At 39.3% G+C, this 27,857-nt stretch overlaps 1 protein-coding gene across 1 annotated transcript; it reads right to left on the bottom strand.

Annotated features, from left to right (window-relative positions):
* Positions 1-14,460: 14,460 nt before the first annotated feature.
* tent5aa (terminal nucleotidyltransferase 5Aa) lies at positions 14,461-19,872 on the bottom strand. The gene is made up of 2 exons (XM_084384667.1): positions 19,174-19,872; positions 14,461-17,977 (listed from the first exon to the last, which is right to left on the bottom strand). Exons 1-2 carry the CDS (start codon positions 19,660-19,662, stop codon positions 17,198-17,200), a joined length of 1,269 nt encoding a protein of 422 aa, XP_084240793.1. The 5' UTR covers positions 19,663-19,872; the 3' UTR covers positions 14,461-17,197.
* Positions 19,873-27,857: the final 7,985 nt, after the last annotated feature.

Below are 27,857 nucleotides of genomic sequence, written 5' to 3'. Positions count from 1 at the left end.
TATTAGTTGTAATTTTGTAAATGCCTACAGTATGTAAATGAGCTTTGCTGTAGGGTTGGGCGTGACTCAAAGTCACCTGCTGGTGGCACTCTATATATCTTCAACTGAATATTAGTTTGTAATCTGTATTAGTCAACCTTCCTCTTCCGAGCTTCAGATACTGTCTGTTCATAATATACTGTACACTTCATCGTCTCTGATCTCTAAATCCACACCTTAAGCCTGATGTATGTCTCACACTGTTATATTCCGTGCCGGAAATGAGTGGATAACATCTTTATTTCTCAAGTGTTTATTGATGCCACCAGTAATTTCCACCTGTGCAATAATGTATTTACCACACAAGTGATCTGCTTTGGCAATTGTCTTCTTACACTCTTCAAAATAAAGGTTCTGAATTGGCATTGATGGTTCCATTAAGCTTTCAGTACAGAAGGTTCTTTAGAGTAAAAAAAAGGTTCTTCAGGTTATTAAAAAGTTATTAAAAATGAGTCTTTTAAGAATTGTTAATTTAAATGTTCTTTGGGAACAAAAAATGGTTCTTAATGGCATCACTGGGAAACCCCCTTAATGAACCTTAATATTTAATAGTGCAACACAGCATCTTAACCTTAACACAATGTTTCAAAATGCTCTGCATAACTCCTTACTTGACTCACAGAGTTCGACGTTATCATGTTGCTAATGCTGTAAAACTAGCCTGGATGCCAGCCGAACTTAGCCCCGCCCACAACATTTGAGGTCGGGAAGTTCGGTCTGGACTTAATCCGTTGTGGTAGCCTGGAAATCCAGACCTAAATCTAAAAGATTAATGGTCTGGCGTCGTCTAATGAAAATCGGCCAGCTCGAGGGGCGGCACCAAGCAGGCATTTGAAAATCTCACTGCACGCAATTGGATAACACTACGACCAATCACAACACGTTATCGCTTAGCTACCGGCGGAGCTAACTGGCAGATTAGACTCTTGCTGTATCCGGTCGGCAAAACAGCATAAACGTCCTTCTTGCAAAGGAACGATTCAAGCGCCGTCTTCTGTTCCTGTTTTAGAGAAAAAGTCTACATCTTTCATTGTAGCGGCCAAAGCCGTTTCAAACAAATGGTGTTCATCCATAGCCATTTTGCAATGTTTACTAATGACTTTGACGTCACAGCGCTGTCGTCATCTCGCCTCTGACCCGCCTATATCAGATAACCCGATGTGATTGGTGCAGCTCAGATAGAGGGGCATATTTAATGAGCATCATTACTCGACAGCGACACCAGAGTAACTCGCTGAGCAAATTCAACTCGAACCAGAGCTGTTCAGACCAATCAAATTGTCAGGGTGGGCTTTATACGATGATGGACAGATGATCAACAGTAACGTAATCATCCCCGTCACCAAGGAGCACTTGGGTTGAATTAATTTACAATAAAGATGACTGCCGCTGGAGAATTGAGATGTGTAGATTCCAATGATATCGACGACAGCGTATTAATTTAAAAAGAGGAACAGAGAATCGCGATCTAAGGCATTTGTCGATCGGAAAGATGAATGACGAATATACGCCACTTACTCCATTGCTCTGATTGGTTGTAGGTCTATCCAATTGAGTGCAGAGGCATTTTCTTTCCCAATGGAGCAGTATCAGACTCATATTCTGACTAGAATCTGAGGACTGTTCAACTCTAATAGCACACAAATGCGCAATAAAATAGCTTAATTAGACTATTTCAATCACAATTTTTTAAAGAAATTATAGGAAGGAAGTAAGGAAAAGATCTTTCTTGCCTCGTCCACCATCTTGGTTGGATTTTTTATAAAGCATTATCTGCAAAGTATCTTAGAAGATGCCATAATTTTAGATTTTAGAACAGCCTTCCTGTTGGGAGTGTTGCAATGATTCCTTAAAATGCAGCCTATGTAGGAAGCTCACTAGGTTTTGGATTCGTGCCCATATGTTTGTATATAGGTTAGTGGGAAGAATGCTTTTATGATGCATATGTTTAAAGATATGGACAGTTCCAAACTGTTGAAGGAAAAGCAGAAATATTTGGAAGGAGATAATAAAAACATTAGAAAAAGAATATTTGAATTTGAGCATAAAAACCCATTTGTTTTCTTCTTTGTTCTTTTTGTTCACATATTCACTTACCAAAAAAAGACCTTTTCTTGGCATTCTTTGTACTATTGCCTCATATAAAGATACACATTCAAGATACTGTTTCCAAGCCCAGATGGGTTTCGCAGAACTATTAAATATGTCATTCTCTGGGATTCCTCACTTATAATGTGGATACAGTTACAGGTGTTTCCCTTTGGTTGAAAGCATATTCATTGAAAATCTCAGTAGGAAGGAGAAAGGCAAGTGTGTACAAATGATCAACACAAATCAAATAATTCATTTCTCACTTTTAATTGTGTGTGTTTCTCTGAAGATGTGTGCTTAAAATGAGTTTGTTTAGCTGGATCTACATAATGGTACTGGTAATTTTCTGTCAGGACATTATCAATTTTTACGGACATGTTCTTTAACTCTAAAACACAACCCAAAGCAATGTGTAATTCTATATAAAAATAAAACACCTATGCAAAAGACAACGTGGAAAATTCCTTCATATTAACACAGAATATTGTGCACAATTTTACAGACATTTGAGATCACTTTTTTTTTTTAACTACAAAAATGTACCAGAGGAAGAAAAATTTCCTCCAAAATACCATATAGTACAGGCCTAGAGGGAACCGAATGCAATCATTTATGAATAAAGCATTTAAAAACAATCTAAATATTGGGTCAAAATACTACAATAAAACTATACCAAACTATATACACTCACCTAAAGGATTATTAGGAACACCTGTTCAATTTCTCATTAATGCAATTATCTAATCAACCAATCACATGGCAGTTGCTTAAATGCATTTAGGGGTGTGGTCCTGGTCAAGACAATCTCCTGAACTCCAAACTGAATGTCAGAATGGGAAAGAAAGGTGATTTAAGCAATTTTGAGCGTGGCATGGTTGTTGGTGCCAGACGGACCGGTCTGAGTATTTCACAATCTACTCAGTTACTGGGATTTTCACGCACAACCATTTCTAGGGTTTACAAAGAATGGTGTGAAAAGGGAAAAACATCCAGTATGCGGCAGTCCTGTGGGCGAAAATGCCTTGTTGATGCTAGAGGTCAGAGGAGAATGGGCCGACTGATTCAAGCTGATAGAAGAGCAACTTTGACTGAAATAACCACTCGTTACAACCGAGGTATGCAGCAAAGCATTTGTGAAGCCACAACACGCACAACCTTGAGGCGGATGGGCTACAACAGCAGAAGACCCCACCGGGTACCACTCATCTCCACTACAAATAGGAAAAAGAGGCTACAATTTGCACGAGCTCACCAAAATTGGACAGTTGAAGACTGGAAAAATGTTGCCTGGTCTGATGAGTCTCGATTTCTGTTGAGACATTCAGATGGTAGAGTCAGAATTTGGCGTAAACAGAATGAGAACATGGATCCATCATGCCTTGTTACCACTGTGCAGGCTGGTGGTGGTGGTGTAATGGTGTGGGGGATGTTTTCTTGGCACACTTTAGGCCCCTTAGTGCCAATTGGGCATCGTTTAAATGCCACGGCCTACCTGAGCATTGTTTCTGACCATGTCCATCCCTTTATGACCACCATGTACCCATCCTCTGATGGCTACTTCCAGCAGGATAATGCACCATGTCACAAAGCTCGAATCATTTCAAATTGGTTTCTTGAACATGACAATGAGTTCACTGTACTAAAATGGCCTCCACAGTCACCAGATCTCAACCCAATAGAGCATCTTTGGGATGTGGTGGAACGGGAGCTTCGTACCCTGGATGTGCATCCCACAAATCTCCATCAACTGCAAGATGCTATCCTATCAATATGGGCCAACATTTCTAAAGAATGCTTTCAGCACCTTGTTGAATCAGCCACGTAGAATTAAGGCAGTTCTGAAGGCGAAAGGGGGTCAAACACAGTATTAGTATGGAGTTCCTAATAATCCTTTAGGTGAGTGTATACTGTATATATTTGGAAAATTCAACAGTTAACTTCTTCTTTAAGTTTATTTCATAAAAGCATTTCATCAGCATTTGACTAACAAATTATATTTTTAAGATATTCTTCCTTAATATTTTTGGTAAATTGCAATCCATATATTCGGCACTAAATTTACTTATTCAGATCCACTTCATAAAAAAAAAAAAAAAGATGATTTACTCAATTCATAAGGTATATTTAAATGGTTTCACATCTTTAACGTTTTTCTCAAAAACTTTTAAGTGTAAATAATTCCTCAGTACATTTAAGTTTTTTAGCGTGCACTGTTTGAGTGAATCCCCATTTTAATTAATTATGATTGTACAGTAATAACCGCTATGATATTTTGACAGAACCATCCTCAACATGGTATTTTATTGCTAAGGGCATTCTAGTGGATACTGAGGTGTGAAGGAGCGTGTCAAGTTTGTTTATGATGGTGCTGTCTAAAGCTCATTGCAAAAGTCACATACACCTACTGTAAACATTTGGTTACACCCAACACCACTCCTCTACTCAGTTCTTCTCTACATACAAGCACGGATATAAACCTAGATGACATTTAATGGAGTGACTCACTCTGTGTCTGTTGTCTCTGTGCAAACCTCTCAGAGAGTGAGATGGACCATGTTCCTCCTCCACATGCAGAAATGACCTTATTAAAGCAGCGGCTGTCTGGGCTTCTCTCATGTCTGATCGATGGCTGCTGATAAAGAGGGAAAGAGGAAGACTTAAAATCCACAAAAGCGTTTCATTCTCATTCTCATTAGTGCTAAGGCAAGCATCATTTTACTGATGCTCATAATTAGGGCTGGTGATTTGAACAGACCCTTCAATGCAAGTATTAAACATCTGTGCATAATTGTATGTCTAGCACTTTTTCACAGTGAATAAATGATTACTCATTGTAGTTGCGCTTGAGGTGTGCTTTTATCATTCAAAGAGATCAAACTTACTATTTGTTTCCTAGTTTCATTTCGTTCATTCATTTGATCATTTAATTAGTTAATTAACTCATTCATTTGGTCTTTTTTTCATTCATTCATTCGGTCATTATTATCATCATCATCATCATCATCATCGTCATCATCGTTCATACATTGATTCATTATCATTCATAATCATCATCCATCCATCCATCCATCCATCATCATTCGTTTATTTCATTATTTATTTATTGTGTAGTAAAGTGTGTTTTTTGGGTCACAAACTGTTCAGATCAGACTAAAATGAAAAGAGATCTGTTTAACGACACAAACAGGAACAGCACAAGCTTGACCCACTTAACCACGTTTTACTCTTATCACTGGTTCTTCTGCTGTTTTGCAATAATAGTATCTATTCTGCTTCCTTCGCATTACTTCACCAAACCATCACTGGGTGGGCAGAGTTTCTGGAAAAACATATAGAGGTCATGTGATCATGTTTCAGGGTCTGATTTCAGAAATCCGAGGGTTTCTGAATGAGCCGTTTTAATAAATAGACTTTATGGGTGGGAGACCTGAAAGTTACGGTATGTTTTCTTAGCAGAAAGAAGACTTTTATCTTAAAATATCAAGAACATTTTCTATTCTATTATATCTTTAAATGAAAGATTTTTCTTTTGCTCTAAGAAAGAGCAATGTCTGAGAAATCAAATATAGCCCTGATGACAGATTCCATTAACTCTGTGGCTTTCTGTCAGATCCATGCCTCATCGGTCTGTGGGTTTACCCTACTTTTCTATTGCCCTGTATGTATGAGAGATTATCTCTGCAGCAGGTAGTGACTAAATGCAAACCTGCTAACTCTAATGAGTGTAATCCCACAGACAAAGGGATCACCTTCTCTTTCTCTTCTATACTCCACCCAACCCTGAACGACAGAGTTACATGCACAACAATTAGAAGACACTTATAGCAGGCCTGAGACACACATCCTTTGTCTTCTAGCAGCACCACACCTCTCTCAAAAGCTCATCTTACCTTCATTTCTCCTTATATCCATAGCATTTATTTTCCACATTCCACATTAGTTTCTATTTATAACCATGTGCCTCCCACATGCCTTTCATGTTGTGTGTGAGACGAGTGCGATGGGAACAGTCTGACACGAAACTGCTGAAACCGGAGCCCACCAGGGCTCAATCCTTGGACCTTTCCTGTTCAATACTTCTAGACCAAATAATGGAAATCTCCAAAATTGTTTATCATAACAATGCAATTGACGACCAAATCTACTTACCTAGCTGTGTCGTCAAGCAATTACAGCCCCAGGGGCCTTGTTTTACCTGGCATTATCATCAGTCTCAGATTATATGACACTGCAATGCAATTTTTTTGTTGTTTCATTATCATTTTTATTTTGCTATTTTGCATTTCCTTAATTTCCGCATTTTATTTCATTTGTTTTTAAAGAGAACAAGCGTTTTGGAGAATGGATGGATGTAGAAATTGTCTTTGTTTATTTTTCTTATCATGCCAATATGTAGAGCACTTTGAAATACCATTGTGAATGAAATGTGCTGTTTAAATAAACATCCTTTGTCTTGACATTGTCTCTTTTAAGCAAATATGTATATTATGGAAATTAGAGTTTTTCTCTAAATGCCATTTGTTGAAAGCTGGTAAACCTCAAATGCACAGAAATACTCTAAAATAATAACAATAATAATAAAAATCATTTTCATAATGATAACTATTTGGGGTGAAACTAAATAAAAAAAGTATGTTTTGAACTTGTTGGCCAACATCAAATACTAAACTGAAGTCATAGTCACACAGACGTGTATGTACAGTAGAACCATTGTGCTGAAATACTAACAATAAAATAAGTACAAGATTTCTGTTTCAAATAAGCACTCATTCTTTCTAATCAATAAAAAACTGTATAATGGTTTCCACAAAAATATGAACCAACACAACTGTTTTAAACCTCTGAGCATAAGAGCAGATTTCTGTGTATTTGTATATGTGTGTATAAAAGTAAAGATGTGCTTTAAGAATGTTTTTCCCGCACCGTATGTATTCAGTGAGTTTGTTTTGGCATGGCTGAATGGTGAATTAATGTGGTGTCGGCAGCAGGCAGTGAGTCTGTTGAAAGTCGAGGTAATTCCTCGGCACTAACACAGGCAAGGGGGCTTTGCTCTGGGAAACAATGTCACTTTCCTTCAGCGTTTCTCCAATTCCATAAATCTCTTCATCTGGAAAAAATGCCTCACGGAAACGAAAGGGAAAAGGACCCATGGAATAGCCGGCAGCTCTCCAGTCCATGATTGGAAAACGCATTAGGCGACGGAGAGAATGTATTTGACGGTATTCTGAATACCTACCGAACTAGCAAGAACAAAGAGATAGTTCACCTCACTCCAAGACTACCAGAGTACTCATCAAATGGCGCGTGATTTCATGTGTTCTCTCTAAAGACTCTCACGTGGCTGCTCACGATCTTCTGTCGCTCTGATCTAAAACCTCACTTCTTGAGTTGCCTACTCAGAGAGCTTTCTGGCATCATCGGGCGCTTTTTGTTGTGAAGACTGTTCAAAATTTTAAAGATAACTACTTTTGGCCAAATTCCAAGGCAGCACTGCATGTGTCCTTCATATAAAAGGCAACCCCAGAATCCCTTGCAAAGAACTGGAAGTGGGGGAAAAAAGTCCCCAAAAGTTTTGGGGACTTAAAACTATATATATAGTTTTTTTGGTTACACTTTTTTAGATGTCCTTGTAAATTATGCAAATAAGTACTCAAATAATTAATATTATTTAACAACAATGCTATATAATTAAGTTTAGGGTTATTGTTTGGTTTATGGTTAAGTTTAGGGTTATTGTTTGGTTTATGGTTAGTTCTTGTAACAATGCATCATTTATTCGTATTACTATAGTAAGTAGGCTACATGTAAGATGTGTAACAGCACACTGTGAAATAAAGTTTTTTTTTTTTTTTTGAAGTGCGTGTTTAGAGTATGGGCTGTATATAAGATCCCTAGATGTCGACACTCAAAACCATATATGTCTAACTCGAGTTATGTATGTGAATTGCATATAAAATTTCCGTCCATTTTGAGCACACAGTTTCAACATTAAACAAACTTAATGTGATGCATATTTGTCAGCCCTACATAAATCAAACAGGTAAGTTTTCTGTAATAGCACTAACCATGAGACCTCCTTGACAGGCTCCCGTCACTTTTTCGGCAGAGGCCTGGGCGTACGTAGCTCGTACATCACACCATCCACCTCACTGACTCTACACCTTTAAGGCAACAACCTTAAAGGCACAATATGTAGTTTTTCGCCGCTAGAGGTCGCCTATTCAAAACAAAGGCGTAGCTTGATGACGCCGAAATTGAGCGCAGAATCATGGGAGTTGTCGTCTTCACCTCACAACCAGTGGAAAATAATCCGATGGGACTTGGGCAGAAATAATATTCATAGATGAGATTATTAACATTACTGTATGAAGCAGAGCAGGGCCGAGTGCTGTCGGAGCGGAACGAGGCCGCGATTTCTAATGAGAGATGAGCGCGAGACGCGGCTCGAGAGCAGCAGAACTTTTATTATACCGCAGACGCCGCTTCCACTTCTTCAGGTCAAGGTTCAGGTTTGTTTGCATTTGTCTGTTGCAACGCGTTAATCTGCGTGTTCGCTCTGCAGCTACTATGAGACACTTGTTGCACACTGCACACGGTCTGTGTCCGGGTTAAAATTGCTTATTTCTCTGGATTTAAACATTCTTGGAAATATCTGGGATAATGTAAGTACACAAGTCAAAAATATATATAACATAGTGGTTTTGGGATATTTTAATCCAAAAATCTTAGATTTTGTGCCTTTAACATCCAGAAAGACTACTGAACCCTTTGAAGGGAGAGATAGAGATGATGAAAAAGTTGGGCGTCATCGAAGCCTCCACAAGCGAATGGAGTAGCCGATCGTGATCGTACCAAAGAAGGACAGATCGCTGCGTGTCTGCGTCCACTTCCACAAGCTAAATGCCCAGTCGAAGTTTGATACCTACCGTATGCCAAAGATCGAAGACCAGTTGGAGAGGATTGGACAGGCCCAGTAGATCACGGCATCGGACCTGTGTACGGGGTACTGGTCGATTGGAACTCCAAACTTCCAACCACCCGTTGGACTATACCAGTCTACTGTCCTACCCTTTGGTCTGCAAGGGGCACCTGCCACCTTCCAGCGGCTAATGGACCACATGTATTCATGGGCATCTACAGCCACAACAGGGCAGACCACCTGAACCATCTGAGACAGACACTGGAGAACATCCGAGCAGCAGGCCTGTCCTTAAATGTCAAAAAGTGCAAGTGGGCAAAGCGTGAGAACAACAACCTTGGATACCAACTGGGCAATGGCAAACTGCGACCACAGCTTTGCAAGGTGGAAGCAATCTGGCACAGTCCTAGGCCTAGGATGAAGAAGGAGGTTTGATCCTTCCTAAATCTCCCGCGGAATCATATCGGACTTTGCTACGATTGCAGCACCGCTAACGGACTTATTAACGAAAGCAGGAAAGGACCCGATGGAGTGGACCGAGGCCTGCGAAAGGGCGTTCAACACCTTGAAAGACAAGATGTGTTCTGAACCGGTGTTACAAAGCCTTCACTTCAACCAGTGATTCCTGGTTCAAGCAGATTTCTCCGACAAGGGGATTGGAGAGGTACTGGCCCAAGGGACTACCGGTGCTGAGAAGCCTGTGGTGTTCCTGAGCAGGAAGCTTGTGTCCGTGTAGACCAGGTACTCAACCATCGAAAAGCAGCGTCTCTGGTCCCTGGAAGCCCTGCGCTATTACCTCCTGGTACGGGAATTCGACCTGGAGACCGATCATCAGGCACTAAACTGGATTCACACCATGGATTCACACCACAATGACTGAGTTACCCAATGGTATCTGGCTCTCCAGCCCTACACCCTCCAGATCCGACGACCTGTCCAGATTCCCTAACAGTGTGCGGATTGGAGAGAGGGGGGTGGTGATATGAAGAAGCGACCTTCTTCATTGCTGCATGCGGCAGCACTGGTGCTTATAAATGTACACACACACACACACCATGCACCCTTTCCATACCTGCTGATGGGGTAGCGGGTGCACACTCGATCCCGATAGCACATGGTTGTTCATTCAAATTCCATACTGTCTGTTATTCTCTCCGGACATATCACACATTGTTTATTGTTTCATGTTTTATTGTTGAATTGTTTGTGTTATATGTTGCCGTAATCGGGATACTGGGAGCTGTGCCGGCCAACACGATCCAGTTATGACATCGCAGGCTTGTTTCTATGTGGGGTACCAGAAAAAAAACAGATAGTTGTGTTATTCTTTCTTTGTTTACTACGATTATGTCTATTGTTTAAATATTTAATTAAGTTAATTTGCATTATGTTTATTTTTTTATCGTGTTAAGTTATTTTATATACCTGAATGTGTGGATGTTGTTGTTCGTTTGGTACTTTGGTTTCTCTATTGTTTTGGTGCTTTGCTTTATGGGACTATAAACTTGTACAATGTAAAAAAAAATGATGATAAAAATTTTTCATTGCATTAACTCATCAAAATAAGTCAAGGAATTTTTATCTGTTTTTTTATGTTATACAAGATTCATTTAATTCATTTTTCATGCATTAAAGATTTTTTTTTTGTCAGTTTAATGTTATTTAAGTTGCAATGACTTAAATATCCAAGTTTATTGTACTTAAAAATGTTTTAAGGCAGCAACGTTTTTTGGGTCTGCCAGAAGTATCAGCATCATACATTTTGCATCACAAAACAGAATCTGTATCACAGTATCTGTATCATACATTTTAACCAACTGAATATTGCTTATTCCGCAGTTAGCCATATTTTAACCATATTCATACATTTAACTGAATAAACGTGATTGTTTCCACAATATTAACAGATTTGTGCTGATTCTTAGCTATAAAAAATAAATAAAAAAATGCATTTTGAAAATATGATTATTTGTATAAATAAAAATGTAATAGTTAATAATAAACTAAACTATAATTTATTTATGTTAAAACTGTGTAATCCAAATGGATGGAAATTTTATGCGCAATTCAAATACTTATATCATAAATCTGAGCCTAAAAATTTTTTTCCCAGTTAGAATGTTTTCATTAAGATAGCCAATTAAATTAGTATAAATAGCAAATAAAAAAACTCAAATTCAGCTGGTCTATTTCACCAAATATTACACCAAAACGAGTGACCATTAAGAGGGTTTCTGCCTATATAAAGTGACCATCTGAATTTGTAGGCAAGGAACAGAGCTTGTGTTTTTAATGGCTTGTACATAACACAAAAGCTATGACGTCATATTTGGCAAAATAATTGTTCATCGAACATCAAGTAGAAATACTCAGTGATAGCTGCTCTATTCTTAGCATGCACTAAAGGTTGACCCGTCTAAAGGTCTGGTTGCCCTGGGTGACTGCTGATGTCATATCTATGTCCAGCAGACTGTGGCTTTACACAAATGTCATCTCGCTAAGATATATGTTTATTGCTCACTGAGTGTGGCTGCTGTCGAATGCCTGACCTGCTGTAAAAGCAATGGAAGTCACAAAGTTATTGTGGTCGTTCTGACGCAGTTCACCCTAAACAACCTTTCGATTGACCTGTTTGCGGTTTGTGCTCAAAACGTATAATTCAGAGGTAAAAAAACTCTGTTCTGAGAACTACTGTTTTTCTAGCTGGCTTTTTTTCATGAGGGTCGTCGTCAGCCCCTATAGTCAATTTTTCTCTGTGACAATAGGGGCGTAGTTTGCACACTACAACACCCCCAATATATACCACAGTTATTGGAAACATATAGGGCCCTATTTTAACGATCTGAAACGCAAGTATCAAACGCGAAACGTAAGTAACTTTGTGGGCGGATCTCGGACGCAAATCTAAAATGGGTTGGTCTGAAGTAGCTTCATTACTCATAGGTGTGGTTTGGGCGTAACTTGCAATAAACCAATCACAGCGTCATCTCACATTCCCTGTAAAAGCAGACGCGCTTGTTCCATGGCGGATTGCTATTATAATGGTGGATTTGCCAGGCGCACGCCAGGAGCGGTTCACAGCCGAGGAGACCGATGTTCTCGTCAGGGCCTTAAAAGACAGAGAAGTGACATTGTATGGGGATGGGAGAAACCCACCGAAATAAGCTTAGGTTAAACAGGCATATAATAAATTGGGTAAATGTGTTAGCTAGATTTATGCCTACTTTTTCACATCTTCATGGACACAACAATGATTTCCCTTGTGCGGAATATTTTTCCTTGTAATTATGTATGATTTGCAAAAATGTCAGCTGCTGCGTCTGTGTAGATGAGACAATCAAAGTGTATGTGCGTTGTGCACACGCTACATTATGGCCAAGCATGCGCCCTTAAAATAGCACCTGAATAACGCGCCACTGACTTTAGACTAGGTTTTTCCTGGTCTGTGGCGGAATTGTTTTCTGGAACTGGAAAATAGCACCAGGGAACGTTTGCGCCGGAACACGCCTCCTCTTTTTGCTGAACCGCCCCTGGGAGCGCAAGTTAATTTCCTAATTTACCGACGTGCATCTGCCGAGGGAAAAGTCCGCTTTGCGTCGGGTGCAAAATAGGAATGAAACATGCGTCAGTGTACAAAGTCAATTGCGCTGGGTGCAAGATAGGGCCCGTTGTTTGACATAGTGGTGATACATTGGCCATCACCTTATCAAGAGTCTGGTGTCAATATGAAATCCAAATATACCGCCCCTAATATACACTATATTGCCTATAAAGTTACACTATAAAGTTTTGGGATGTCTGCCTTTACATGGCTTTAATGACATCCCATTCTTAATCCGTAAGGTTTAATATGGAGTTGGCCCACCCTTTGCACCTATAACAGCTTCAACTCTTCTGGGAAGGCTTTCCACAAGGTTTAGTGTGGTAGTAGAGTGTGTTTATGGGAATTTTTGACCATTCTTCTAGAAGCGCATTAGTGAGGTCAGGCACTGATGTTGGATGAGAAGGCCTGGCTCACAGTCTCCGCTCTAATTCATCCCAAAGGTGTTCTGTCGAGTTGAGGTCGGGACTCTGTGCGGGCCAGTCAAGTTCCTCCACGCCAAACTCGCTCATCCATGTCTTTATGGATCTTGCTTTGTGCACTGGTGCGCAGTCATGTTGGAACAGGAACATCCCCAAACTGTTTGTTAAGAGCATGAAATTGTCCAAAATGTGTTGGTAGCTTAAGCATTAAGAGTTCCTTTTACTGGAACTAAGGGGCCAAGCCCAACCCCTGAAAAACAACCCCACACCATAATCCCCCCTCCACCAAACTTTACACTTGGCACAATGCAGTCAGGAAAGTACCGTTCTCCTGCCAAACCCAGACTCGTCCATCGGCTTGCCAGACAGAGAAGCGTGATTGGTTACTCCAGAGAACACGTCTCCACTGCTCCAGAGTCCAGTGGCGGTGGCTTTACACCCCTGCATCCGACGCTTTGCATTACACTTGCCGATGTAAGGCTTGGATGAAGCTGCTCGGCCATGGAAACCCATTCCATGAAGCTCTCTACTTGAGCTAATCTGAAGGCCACACGAAGTTAGGAGGTCTGTAGCTGTTGACTCTGCAGAAAGTTGGCAACTTCTGTGCACTGTGAGCCTCAGCATGCGCTGATCCCGCTCTGTGATTTTACGTGGCCTAGCACTTCGTGGCTGAGTTGCTGTTGTTCCAAATTGCTTCCACTTTGTTATAATACCACTAACAGTTGACCGTGGAATATTTAGTAGTGAGGACATTTTTTACGACTTATTGCACAGGTGGCAACCTATCACAGTACCACGCTTGAATTCACTGAGCTCCTGAGAGCGGCCCCTTCTTTCACAGATGTTTGTAGAAGCGTCTGCATGCCTATGTGCTTGGTTTTATACAACTGTGGCCATGGGAGTGATTGGAACACATGAATTCAATTATTTGGAGGGGTGTCCCAATACTTTTGGCAATATAGTGTATATATACATGTTTTTTATGTTAAATTGCTCTCTCATATCTCATAACTTTTTTGTTCTGCAATTTCATTAGATGCTGCATGTGTTGCAGGAATCACATGAAAAAAAAATGAATGACAGAATAGTTTCTTGGCAGTTTTTGGTTGATTTGGCACAATCTATGGGACAAAAGGTTATTAAGTACATTTATCTAGCAGATTAAGCTATCTTGGTGTAGTTTGATGATAGACCCTTATATTTTATATGATGGAAACTTGGTCCAAAAGCAGAGAGGTGACATTATTGTCCATGAAATGATCAGATTTACATATTAAACAAAGGTGGGTAAACTGACAACTTAAATACATGAGCACAATGAAATTACTGTGTTGCTTGAGAAAATGTACAACATACAGTTAAATGCGACAAAATAACATTCTGCAATTGGTGCAATTCTTTCTTTTTTTATTGAAGAAAACTTTTCAAATCTTCAAACAACTGAACACAAAACTTTTACACAAAATAAGCAGTTAAAAAAAATGACATTTAGCAGCTTGAACAAAGAAATCAAAGCAGAATGACAATTAAATTCACTGATACAAATAGAAAAACAAGCATAATGTTTGTTTGTCCTAAAAATAAATGTTTTTTTTTTTTTTTTTTTATAAGACATTTGACCACTAAGCGTTTGGCATCATCTGAAGAATGGCAAGAAAGGAACTCCAAACTTCACAGAGCGAGTCAAACATCCCGCTGCCAGCAAAATCCACAGGATACTGTCAAAAATGTTAAGACAAACATAACAACAAACTGGAGGGCGAGTGAGAACCACAAACTGGAGATGCAAATGTGTAAAAAACAAAAAAAATGTGAGATATGTGAACATGCAGAGGTGCACCATACGGCCCTCTTGATCAGCACAGACCCCACAAATGTTAACGCAAATTCTACTGACTGATATCAATCACTTTAACGACCATATCTTAAAATCTTTACAAATGCATCCATTGATGTTTTTAAAGGGGTCATATCATGTCATATATTTTGCTTCATCTTTTGAGGTAAAATATTTTGATGCACTATATAAAGTGGGAACTGCATGAGGTTCTCAAGTTCATGAAAATTTGTATCATAAAAATATAAAATCAAAATAAATAATTTTAAAGTTAAAATAATTAAAATAAAGAACTTTAAAGAGACAATAAACCAACATTAGAGGACCATGAATATGCAAATGTGTTGTTATTTTTGTTGTTAATATTATTGAAATGTTATCTTAAAATCTTAGAGGATACTTCAAATAAATATTTTAGGTCAAAGGGATTCAGCTGGGAATAGCCTACTATATAACCATACTTTAACTTTTAGGAATCAAAACTTGCTCCCCAGTCCAAAAACAACATTTATTGAAACTAAACATCCACAACTTTCTGACAACAGACAGATTAATACATTATTTACACATCAATGATTGTCTACTGTGTGAGCCAAAACTTGCAAAGAATGTGCCATTAAGAAAAAGCCAAAAATACCCAAAAGCTCGTGTGTATGAGCCGAGCAAAGCACAAGGTTTGACAGGGGTTTCTATGAGGTCCTATCGGGAAGATCGGGTAAAGATCAGGAAAAGGTTGGAAACCGGTGATGAAAAATGAAAACGGGACTATTTTGGAAAGGAAAAAAGTGAAATGGCAGTGAAAAAGTATGATATGACCCCTTTAAAATCTCTTTCAGAAATGTTATGCATCACAAATGCAAGTTATTTCTCCTCATTTAATCTTGATAATGCCAAATAGTGTATCATTTGATTGATGCGAGCACTTAAGCGTTATATGATGGAAACTCGACTGCAAAGTTTGCATTCCACTGAAGATGGATTCAATGATCTGTGCTAAATACTTGTCTGTTCAGCCAAATTGCTCACAGTAATGAAATAAGCTCTATTGATTAAAATACATTTGTCGAGGGAGATAAACCCCTTCACCAGCTGCACCCATCTCTCCAGCCCTCCCTCTCTCACTCCCTCTCGTCTGAGTCCTCGCTTCTCTCTCGCACTCTCGCTTTCCTCTTCCTTCTCCTCTCAAGTCTCTTTGTCAAGTCTAAACATATATGCCACCGCTCCGCCTACTTCCTTCCGCAGCGCTATTAATCAAGCACAGGTTAACACTCAGTTACCAGGGGGTGAATGAGGGGTCACGTTCAGAGCAGCTGTGAAGGGAGCGCATGAACACAGCCTGTTTTAGTTCCACCGCTTCAGCAAGAGCTGTCGAATTCCCTGCTTGGATGTTACAGCAAATACCGTCCCACCATCAAAGCTGCTTCTGCAAATACCTTTCTTCTAGAAAGTTAGGAAACGAACTTCGCTCTTGGCGCGAAACAAGTCTTTTCTTTGTTTTCAACCATGCATGCATGTGCCCTCAACGCTCAACTTTTTGCATCACGTTTCTCATCTGGATGCTGCTCAGAAACAATAAATTAAGAGTTCAATCACAAGACACACTGCTTCAGAAATAACGCAGAGGACCGCAAGGAAAAACGACACTTGCATTGGTTGTAAATCAGGACACATCATGTACATTCACAAGCTTTTAGTCCCTTTGTCGTGTATTTCGAGATTATGAGGTTGCTTTGCTCACCTCAGCATACTGCATTGACATTAGGCACTTTGAATGCATTCACATGTACAAATATAGACAGCACTATCACATCATTTGATAGTCTGGGTATAAAAATACAATCTTAAAATCTTTGGTTTGTACAAACTGGAATCGTACTTTTTGACTTTTCCCCCTCATTCAGAGAGTCTCTGAGAAAGCTTCTTTGTGTAACATCGGTTTCTGTTTGGACTGAAGGGTGTAACGGCACCTCGTGCTTCCCTTTTGATGCATCTAATGACTGAGATTAAATGTTTTTGATAGTGTCAACCGGTCAGAAACGCATGTTAGTACGTTTAAAGCCTCACAAATTAAGCAGAGGTTGCCCTCCAAACTGGTGTTAGCAATGGCCATCTTATTTCAGAAAACAGCGTCAGTCTGCATGAACAAAAAACCCACTGGAGCTGTTTTACACTGAGCCCGGTTCATGTCACTCAAGCATCGGTGCACATTGGGGAAGTGAGACAATTGCGAAACAACTTCATCTCCCTTACGATAATGCAATGATTCAGCTCATCTTTTTCACCATCTCTCAGTTGCACGGTAGCCACGTGGAGTAGGTTTGCTGATGGCAGGTAAAGACCGGCTGCACTTGGGCAATGTAATAATTGCTAAAGTTACCGTCTGCTACATAAGGGGCAGGCTGGTAATAGCAAGTGACATTGGCCACGTTGGGTATGACGTTCTGCTCGGCCAGCACACGCACCGCCAGCATGGCGATCAACCCTAAGGCCTGCCGTCGCTCGTGTCCCATCAGACACACCGTGCTCTCGTTCACCACCCCATGCAGAGTCGTCAGATAATCGTACTTGCGGTCCTCCAAGCCCACAAAGTGGTTCTGGAGGTAAGACTCCAGCTTGCGCTGCTGTTCGCTGATGTCCGAGAAGTCGATGAAGAAGCGGGAGCACATGTAGCGCTGGAGAGACTTCATCTCCGACTCGGAGGCGGCGCGAAAACCCCTCACCAGAAGATGGCAGTACTTCAGCAGGCCTCCTCCTCGGATCTCCTCGGGGTTCCTCGTGCAGATCACCTTGTTGCGCAAGTGGTCCAATGCGGCGCCGAAGTCTCCGTACACGCTCTCGCCGATGATGGTGGGGTGAAACGTTTTGGCCATGGGGTTCTCGGAGCACTCGTAGAAAAGAAGCAGAGAGTCTAGCTTAATCTGGAAAGAATCGACACTGAACTCGAACTGCCGGCGCAAAGAGTCCACGAACTTGAGCTCTACATTTTTGCCCCGGTTGTTGGAGAGAGAGATGAGACTCCAGCGGTCCGAATCATTGCACACTTTCACCATCTTCTGCACGTATGCTTCCTGCACAAAAAGACAAGGAATCGTTGTTAGATCAGTTACATCATTGTTTTATTATTATTCAAATAGAATTGCATCAAATACATTTGAATGCACGTCCGTTTGCCGTATCAGTTCTCCATAATTTCCTGTCGCAGGAGATCTAAGAGGCTGAGAATGCTCGATTGGCTTTAACCTGCTTTAGCGCAATCCTCTTACCGACAGAAAACCAACATTTCACCAGCCGATCAGTAAACTACTCTAATTGCATTTCTACTAAATGTCACTGGAGACTATAGGGATCCATGCAGATGATCTTAAATTACACACTGAATAAACAAAATCACAAACAACACACATGAAGCAAAGTCAAGCAATGAAAGCCATGTACTACAGTGTGACATGCTGTACTTTACACACCATTTTCTTATAAAATGATTATTAAAGATTTGGTTTGAACTGGTTATTCAAGGGTCTACTGATAAACAACAAATATATTCTCCCATCAAAGCTAAAGTAACTTACTGTTTACTGTGCTGTTTGCCTAAATTACTCACCTTTTTACACCCGTTAATAGTGAAAGATGAGTAGAATATCAATCTTAACAATTGGAAATAGTCCAAAAGAAAGATGAAAATAATTTAAACGTTTAAGATGGCAAAAAAAGGTTCTTTATTGGCATTGATGGTTGCACCAAAAACCTTTAAAATCCATGGAATCTTTCATTGTTCTTTAGATTATTAAAAAGTTCTTCACACTAAAATAAAACATGGTTCTCCTGCCAAACTAAATGATCACTGAAAGTTTCTTCTATCTATGACATCACTGCGAAAAACTCCCATTTGAAACCTTTATTTTTAAGAGTGTAAATATAATGGAATGAATATGACTAGTGTTTCTTTATAATGCATGTTATATTTTTAGTGTTTTAATGATTATCTATTTGTTATACTACAAAAAGAACTTGATTCTTTATTTTATTTTTCCAGGCACACACACACACACTCAAAACATTATGCATGGAGACTGATTGGATATTTTACATTTGTAGGCTACTTAAAAAAAAAAAAAGAAGCTTAACTGACAACTGTAAATTAGATTAAAGCTTCACAGAAATGGTGAGCACCTAAAACATAAACGTTTCCTTTTACAAATATGTAGCTACATTTGAAGCTGAAAATGTCAATTAATCAACTACTCTCATGAATCTGAACACTCACCTTCAGGGTCAACGGTGTGATTTTCTCTTTGTTGACCCCATCAGGTAAAAAGTCCAACAGACAGTCCAGCACTATGTTCTTGACGATCTGAAACTCCGTCTCTCCCTTCAGGTCCACGCAGAATATGAGGTCCAGGTCCTTGTAGCCGAGCCCGCTGTCCCCGAGCAGGACGTGGCTGGCGGCGGACCCGTTGAGCCGCGTGTCCCGCACATGGATGCCCTGCTCCCGCATGCGGCCCCGCACCGCAGTCACGATCTCCCGAGGCTTCATCTGCAGCGTGGGGAAGTTTCCTCGGCCGTGGATCGGGATGCTCTCCGTCAGGATGAGGTCCAGGCGCTGGACCTGCTCCCAGCTTAACACGCTAAAGTTCGTGCTGTCCGTGTTTGCGTCTGAAACCCTGTCCTCTTCAGCCATCGTCGGGTCTGTGTGAGGACTCGGAGGAGTGTGTTCGAGCGATCTGGAGATGTTATGAAGAGAGTTGAGGTGCATCACAGAGGAGACGCATAATGCGCTCGAGACTCTACTGAGGTCTGTCCTTGTGATGTGAAGAGCGTCATGCGTCCACAAAGCGTTTGAGAGTGTGTGGTGTGTGTGTAGTATGACAGCAGTGCTGAGGCTTTCTGTGCGCCTCAGGTCACGCCTATTACACACACACACACACCACTGTCACAACAGCAACCCAATGAGACGCGTCTCTCCACAACTGTGCGCTCAAATGCACATTTAGACATTTTGCAGAAGGGTTTTCGAAACTGAGGTCCGGGGACCCCCGGGGGATCGCGTGGGACTGCTGGGGACTAAGTTTAGCGAAAATCGATAAATAAAATCGATAACATTAAAGTAATTAATGAGTAAATAATTAATCTTACAATACAGTATTGACTTAATAGAAACGAAATATTTTCAGACATATTTATAATATTTTTTTTCCTCAATATAATCGGGGTCTTTGGATATAGATATAGATGCCTTTTGAATTTTAGGATGGGATCCCTTGCATGAGGATGATCATTTTTATTTGGGGTTCATCTAAAAGACCCCTGATTTAGCACAGAAACACACTAATATATTAAATACATAATCTCATAATTTCACAATTATTTCCATTGTCTTAGAAAGGATTAAAGGTTGCAATTTAGTAATATTTATATATAAATATAATATATCTTAATATAAATAGTCGAATATAAATAGTCGAATAGCAGACGGTAACTTTAGCAATTATTACATTGCCCAAGTGCAGCCGGTCTTTACCTGCCATCAGCAAACCTACTCCACGTGGCTACCGTGCAACTGAGAGATGGTGAAAAAGATGAGCTGAATCATTGCATTGTCGTAAGGGAGATGAAGTTGTTTCGCAATTGTCTCACTTTCCCAATGTGCACCGATGCACAATGAAGGGCACTTCTTTTTCACAAGACAGACAGACAGACAGACAGACAGACAGCTTGTTTGAAAGTGCAATAAAACCAGTAATGTAGCTGAAAATGCAATAAAGCCATTCATCAATAGCACATCTGTACCTGAGAAGATTAAAACATTTTGGAAGAAAGTCCCAACAAATTGCAAAGTAAATTGAGGGTCAGTGTCAGGACATTTGGTGTCTTTTATTGCCCTCTAGGGACGTGATAGAAAAGCGTCTTGAACAATAAATGACTCTTTCCAGCTGTAGAAAACATTCAGCATTCAGTTCTAGAAACACCAGCAAACATGTCCAGGATTCATAACCTGAAGCCTGAGGTCTGGCTGTCCCGTATGTGGGACTGAGTCTCCAGCTCATGTCAGAGTGGGGCAGCTGTCAGTCAGGATTCATCCGCGGACACAAAGCCCTGCGTCACTGCACTCACCCAGCCCTTTAAATCGCTCTGATCCCATTTAGGTTAACACAGGCTAAACCCTGCGAGCAAGACCAGTACACCTACAGTACAATCATACAGAACCTATTACTGACCACTAACCCATATTCATAACTGTACTCATCCTCTCGCATCTATCTATCTATCTATTTTTGTCAATGAGTACTATCTATCTATCTATCTATCTATCTATCTATCTATCTATCTATCTATCTATCTATCTATCTATCTATCTATCTATCTATCTATCTATCTATCTATCTATCTATCTATCTATCTATCTATCTATCTATCTATCTATTTTTGTCAATGAGTACTATCTATCTATCTATCTATCTATCTATCTATCTATCTATCTATCTATCTATATATCTATCTATCTATCTATCTATCTATCTATCTATCTATCTATTTTTGTCAATGAGTACTATCTATCTATCTATCTATCTATCTATCTATCTATCTATCTATGTCAATGAGTACTATCTATATCTATCTAAGTCCCAGTCATGGTCCTAGATGGAAATACCATTGTACTGAGTGAGTATACGTCACGGTCATGCTCTGTTTCTTTATCTTGATTAGTTCCTAGTCATAGGTTTCCATGTTACTGTTTTGCCCGTGTTCGAGATCATCTTTAGATGTAGTCACACACCTGTTCTCTGTTTCTTTGAGTATCATCCTCCTTGTATATGAGCCCTCAGTTTGTTCAGTTCATGGTCTCGTGTTAATATTATGTTCATTATCGCCTGATTTATCTTTAAAGTTACCCGTTCATTCTGTGTCCCGCATCTCTCTCTTGGATTCAACTAAATGTCTCAATATATTTTCGTGTTATTCCAAGAACTTAAAAGTAGGCTATATCACGGAATTGCAATGGTACATGTCCAAAAATCCCTCACATGGTTCCACCCGCTTGCCCACAAGTGCTGCAGTTTTCAATACGTGACTCAGTCCTGACCGGGCCAGAAGTCTGATCTGTCCAGACAAGAATTGTGTCTCTGCAGCTGTAAACACTTCTTTTACTGGGACAAGCCACATCTCTGAGTCACTCCGCTGACAAACACTCGCATCCTAATAAACAAAAAGAGATTGCAGCTGACAACTTCACAAATCAAACTAAGTGGCCAAATGTGTTTGCTGTTGAACTCTTTATCTGAAATAATCACCACGGGCTGTTAGCCATCGACTGCTATTGACACGGCAAGAGATTGCTTACACTCTCCGAAAAAAAGGTACAAATTCTGGTACAGATTTTGTGCCTTTTTTCCGGAGAGTGAATATATCTTAACATGTGGAGGTGTTCCTACATGTACGTTTATGTCCCAAGAGGACAGCTTTGTAAGGATGGAGCTTTGTTTATTTTCTGTAAATTCATAGGGTTAAACATACCCAGATTTAAAGAAACCTGATCTTCACCAGTCATCATCAACTGGAAAATGAAACAAACATGAGTTTCAGTGCATTATGTTTACAATCAAGTTAAACAACTTCACTTTTCTTCAGAAACCCACACTATTGAAAGAGCTCTACAGAAACTGAATTATAAATGAATAAACATGTCTATGGTATTTGAATTTGCTCACTTCATGTGTTTTTACTGATCACTCAAACCTTTGATGATGTTTAAGTCTCATACGAGTGTAAATGCATTGTTCATTAGCATTGTTATTGAAATTAACTATAGCATATAGTGTGAAAGTCATATTTATATCTCTATAATGTGTTTAATCGGATAGCAAACCAATAAATCAAGATGCATGAAGTGACCAAGTGTAAAATAGGCTCTAAAGCACATAATGCATTAAACTGTACAAAATTACATAAGATTGAAAGAAAATAACTGACACTATTTGCACAATTTACACTTTTTGTAGTTCATGGATCAGGCCTAGTGGTGTTTAAACCTCCAGCTGCTTAGTTTATTTATTATTATATTAGGTTAAGCTGTTTGTTCTTTCCTTTATTTTGTGTATGAAACACTGGTGATAGTGGTGTCTTTTGCACTCAAGGTTCTTCTCGAGGTTTTTGTTCTGCTTCATTCTTTTCTTATGTCTGTATGTGTAGCCTTCATATAAAACATGTGCCCAAATATTTGCCAGAATGTTTTGACTGAATGTATATATACTAAATACAATTGTCTCATTGTAGTACATGGAGACAGCAGGGAAATATGTGTCATTTGTCCTCTGGTTTTCTGTTGGACCAGTGGTCTCGGTTACTATAGTAACTTTTTCTTAGTCAGTTTTGGGAGAATACCAGAGTGAAAGTCATTACATAATCCCCATTCCCTGCTGAGTTCATTTATTCTAGTCATGTCAGGTCCTTAAAGTGATGTAAAATAATTTCTCTTGTTCATACTTAAAGGGATAGTTCACACAAGAATGAAAATTAGCCCATGATTTACTCACCCTGAAGCCATCCTAGGTGTATATGACTTTCAGACGAATACAATCGGAGTTATATAAAAAAATGTCCTGGCTCTTCCAAGCTTCATAATGGCAGTGAATGGCTGTATGTCATTGGAAGTCCATCAAAGCTCATCCATTTATGATTTAAGTGTTCGACACGGCTCTCCGGGGGTTAATAAAGGCCTTCTGGAAGTGAAGTGATGCGTTCGTGTAAGAAAAATATCCATATTTAAAACTTTATCGACTGAAATATCTAGCTTCCGACAGACGGCCTACGCAAGTCGACTTACACCAAAAGAGTAACACTTGAACTTGATGCACAACGTCATTGTCGAGCACTTAAATCATAAATGGATGCCCTTTGATGGACTTCCAAAGACATACAGCCATTCACTGCCATTATGAAGCTTGGAAGAGCCAGGACATTTTTTAATATAACTCCAATTGTATTCGTCTGAAAGAAGAAAGTCATATACACCTAGGATGGCTTCAGGGTGAGTAAATCATGGGCTAATTTTCATTTTTGGGTGAACGATCCCTTTAGTCAACTATACGTGAGACATTCACTGTGTGCCAAAAATAACAGTACGGAAATAATGGAATAAATTATGGAATTAAAGGCACACTATGCAGTTTCCGTTTTTGTCAAACAGCGACCCCTAGAGTTGCTGTGGAGTACTTGTATTTAACGTTACTGTCGTAAATACCACTCACGCAGAGCCGTCTCTGCACTCTTCCGACCGCGCTTTCGACTCTGCCACGATTCACGTCTGAAATGCATGCTAGTGTCTTCCACAGAGGCTGCTTCATATGTTGTTGATGTATGTGACGTCGTGTCGTAAAGCGTGATTCTCGCGAGATTTGTCGGGGCGCCACCTCTCAAACTTGCATCGCTCGTTTTGCCAGCGGCGTCCCCCCCCCCTGCTTTGCTATCAGGATGATTCGCCCTACTACGAGTTTGTTTACCATCGAAATGATTTCGAAGCTGTTATATTAAGGTACAAATCTTGCATAGTGTGCCTTTAAGGGAATTAAAGGACCTTCCCAACTTGCATATGTCACACGAGAGGTCGTGAACTCTATCGCAGAGCTGGACCAAGGCGAGCATTTAAAGTATATACATTTTTAAATTAGAAAATGACTGATCATTTCACTTGAGATTACCCTTTTTCATCAGCACTTTAAAGCTCCCAAAATATTGATTCTGGAGCATAAAATATGGTTTACATTGAGCATCATTCACTGGCATTAGAGACAAATCCTGGAGTGTTTTCCTACAAAACTCTCAAAAGTTGGGAAACACTTCGGCTGAAGAAAGTCAGTCATAAACATCTTGGAAGGCCTTTGGAATTTTCATTTTTGAGTTTCTATTAGTTAAAGGAATTTGACTAATTAAGACACTAAACTAAACAGAATGATTCTAAGACCACAAAAAAACTGATGACCAATTAAAACAATATTCTCAAGAAAGCAAGTTTTAGTTTGATTAGATAAAGCCAAAGTGAACAAACTACTGTAATTATCACTTTTAACATGCATTTAAAATGTATTGTAATTAAATTATTTAGAATGAACCCCTTTATACTTTACATAATTACTGATAATTTTCATCTTTAAAACATAGGTCCGGTTTCACAGACAAGGCTCAGATTAAGCCAGGATTAGGCCTTAGTTCAATTAAAGCATTTAAGTAGCTTTTATAAACATGCCCTAGAAAAATACATTATGTGCATCTTGAGACAAAACAATGGCAGTATTAAGATATATTTTAAGATATATCAGTGCAAGTTGCTTTCAGTTAAAACAGCAAAATTTTCGTCTGGGACTATAGCTTAAGCCTTGTCTGTGAAACCAACAGGGATAACGTGTAATATTTTATCCAGTATTTTAAAACTAGGCAAGGCTGTCAATAATATTCTCAGGGCCTGCAGGGGAAAAGGCCAATCCTGGCCCAGCAACACATGCTCATTTTCTCAGAAGTCTCTTTCTACACACTAACCTGCCTAACGTTACGCGTAATGAATCCGATCTGAGATCCCGAGCGGCACGTGGCGAAACCCCCATGAGCTCAACGGCGTGGGAGATCAGTGATGTCACTGAAAAGGTAAGCACGTTCTGGGCACGCTCAGAATACACTGCACTCGTAGCCGTAATTATTCAGAGCGGTTCACTAACAAGAATCTGCTAATCCACACTGATGCTCCATGAGCTCAATGAGATCAGAAACAAGAGTCAGAAACAAGTCACACTGACAGAAAGGACTTTAAAAGTCGCTCTTCATAGCGGCTTCTCTTAGAAAATAAAGAGTAACTAGTGTCAGTCTGTCAGAGGGGAAAAGTGATGTGCGATTGCTGACATGAGTCAAATAAATGCGGTCATGTGTAGAGGAATAGTTCACTTAAAAATGAAAATTCTCACCCTCAAGTTGTTCCAAACCTGTATGAGCTTCTTTCTTCTGCTGGACACAGAAGAAGATATTTTGAAGAATGTCGGAAACCAAACAGTTGATGGACCCCATTGACTTCCATAGTATGGAGAAAAACATAATAATACTATGGAAGTCAATGGGGTCCATCAACTGTTTGGTTTCCGACATTCTTCAAAATATCTTCTTCTGTGTCCAGACTACAAGTTTCTATGATAGGAGGGATTTAAGAATTTATCTTGCCATGATAAGACCTCAGAGCAAACAAATATGAACATATGAAAAATCAATTAAACACTAAGAGGATTAGGAGATCTAAATATTTAGTTTCCATTTGCTTGTCCAAGACTGTAGTGCTTTCATAAAGTTGCTACACAGAGCAAATAACGTTTTTGTTGATGATGGCATGGGTTTCTGGTGTATTTCTCTTTGTGGAGCTCCATATCAGATGTTTCTGCCTTTAAAACAACTACCAGAGTAAATCATTTAAATCATCCTGCAGGATTTTCCATAACCAGAGTTTGTTGATGCAGCACAGCCTGGATTTTCAACAAATTGTCCATTAAACTGTAATTATGACATAATTCGTTTGTAACACAGTTCCGTGATTGGATGAGCCACGTTCAGAGTGGATGTGGTTGCCAGGCATCAGGCTAATGAGAAACATTACAGAGCTATAAACTATTAGATATGATGGATTAATCATCATGTGACGTAACATGAACAGCATGAAAAGCAGCTTGTCTTAAACATGTCAAATGTCTGTATCGCTCTTAAAATGCTGATTTTGTTCTGTATCCAACACACACAGGTCATGGTTTTGACAATCTATTGAAGTCATATTTAATTCATTGTAATACAAAAAGTAAATTAGAAACCCTTTACCAATTCTAGTGTAATTGTTTTTTTCATTTATTTAAAATGTTGAAAAGTTTGGGGTCGGTAAATGTCTTCAAAAGAAGTCTCTTCTGCTCACCAAGGCTGCATTTATTTCATCAGTAAAACAGTAATATTGTGAAATATTAGCACAATTTAAAATAGCTGTTATCTATTTTAATATATTTTAAACGTTACTTTATTTCAGTGATTAAAGCTGAATTTTCAGCATCATTACTCCAGTCTTCAGTGTCACATGATCCTTCAGAAATCACTCTGATATGATGATTTGATGACCAAGAAACATTTCTGATTATTATCAATGTTGAAAACAGTTGTGCTGCTTAATATTTTTTGAGGAAAACATGATACATTCTTTTCCACAATACTACTCAAAAGAAGATCATTTATTTTTACCTTTTAAGTTCACTTTTTTAAACTTTTTTCACTTCAGCAATAATTTGCCAAGTGTTGTCTTTAAAAAGAGACTAAACTTAAGTCTTATCTCCACAGCATTCAAGATTTATGTTTCAGTTCCATGCCCAAAAAGTGAATAAATGGATTAACTACTGCATAAAAATAATTAAGTACCATACAATCCTCTAAAAATACAAAATATTAAATAAAAAACATTATCGAACTAAAATATAGTACAATTATATCACTGAGAAAAAAAAACAACTCATTTTTTATTTTTGAGTCAGAGGGTTAATGCATCCATGCTGAGTAAAAGTATTGATTTCTATATTTAAAAAAGCATAATGAACTGTATAGTGCATTGATGTATATTGTCATAAAACCACAAAAGCTGTTTTAAACTTTGTTAATTATATTAAAACACAGCTTTTGAAACAGCGTTGCATACTTCTTCCCAATCTCCTGGGCATCATATCTCCTCTCTGACTAATTCAGTCAAGTAAGTGATTATCATTCCTCTCACTGCATGTCTGGCAGATGCTTGAACTGAAGCGTCGCAGTCATTACTGCACATTAGGACCCTTAACCATCATGCTCTTATTTATGGAGGGTCATCTGATGCACTCTGTTAACGGCTGCTTTTTAATTCTCTGATGATTGTAACATATGCAAAGAGAGAGGTTTTGCTCGTAAGGAAAG

The sequence above is a fragment of the Rutilus rutilus genome (genome assembly GCF_951802725.1).
Source record: "Rutilus rutilus genome assembly, chromosome: 17".
NCBI classification, from domain to species: Eukaryota; Metazoa; Chordata; class Actinopteri; order Cypriniformes; family Leuciscidae; genus Rutilus; species Rutilus rutilus.
The sequence above is the reverse complement of the archived record's forward strand: the minus strand, read 5'-3'. Positions and strand labels throughout refer to the sequence as shown.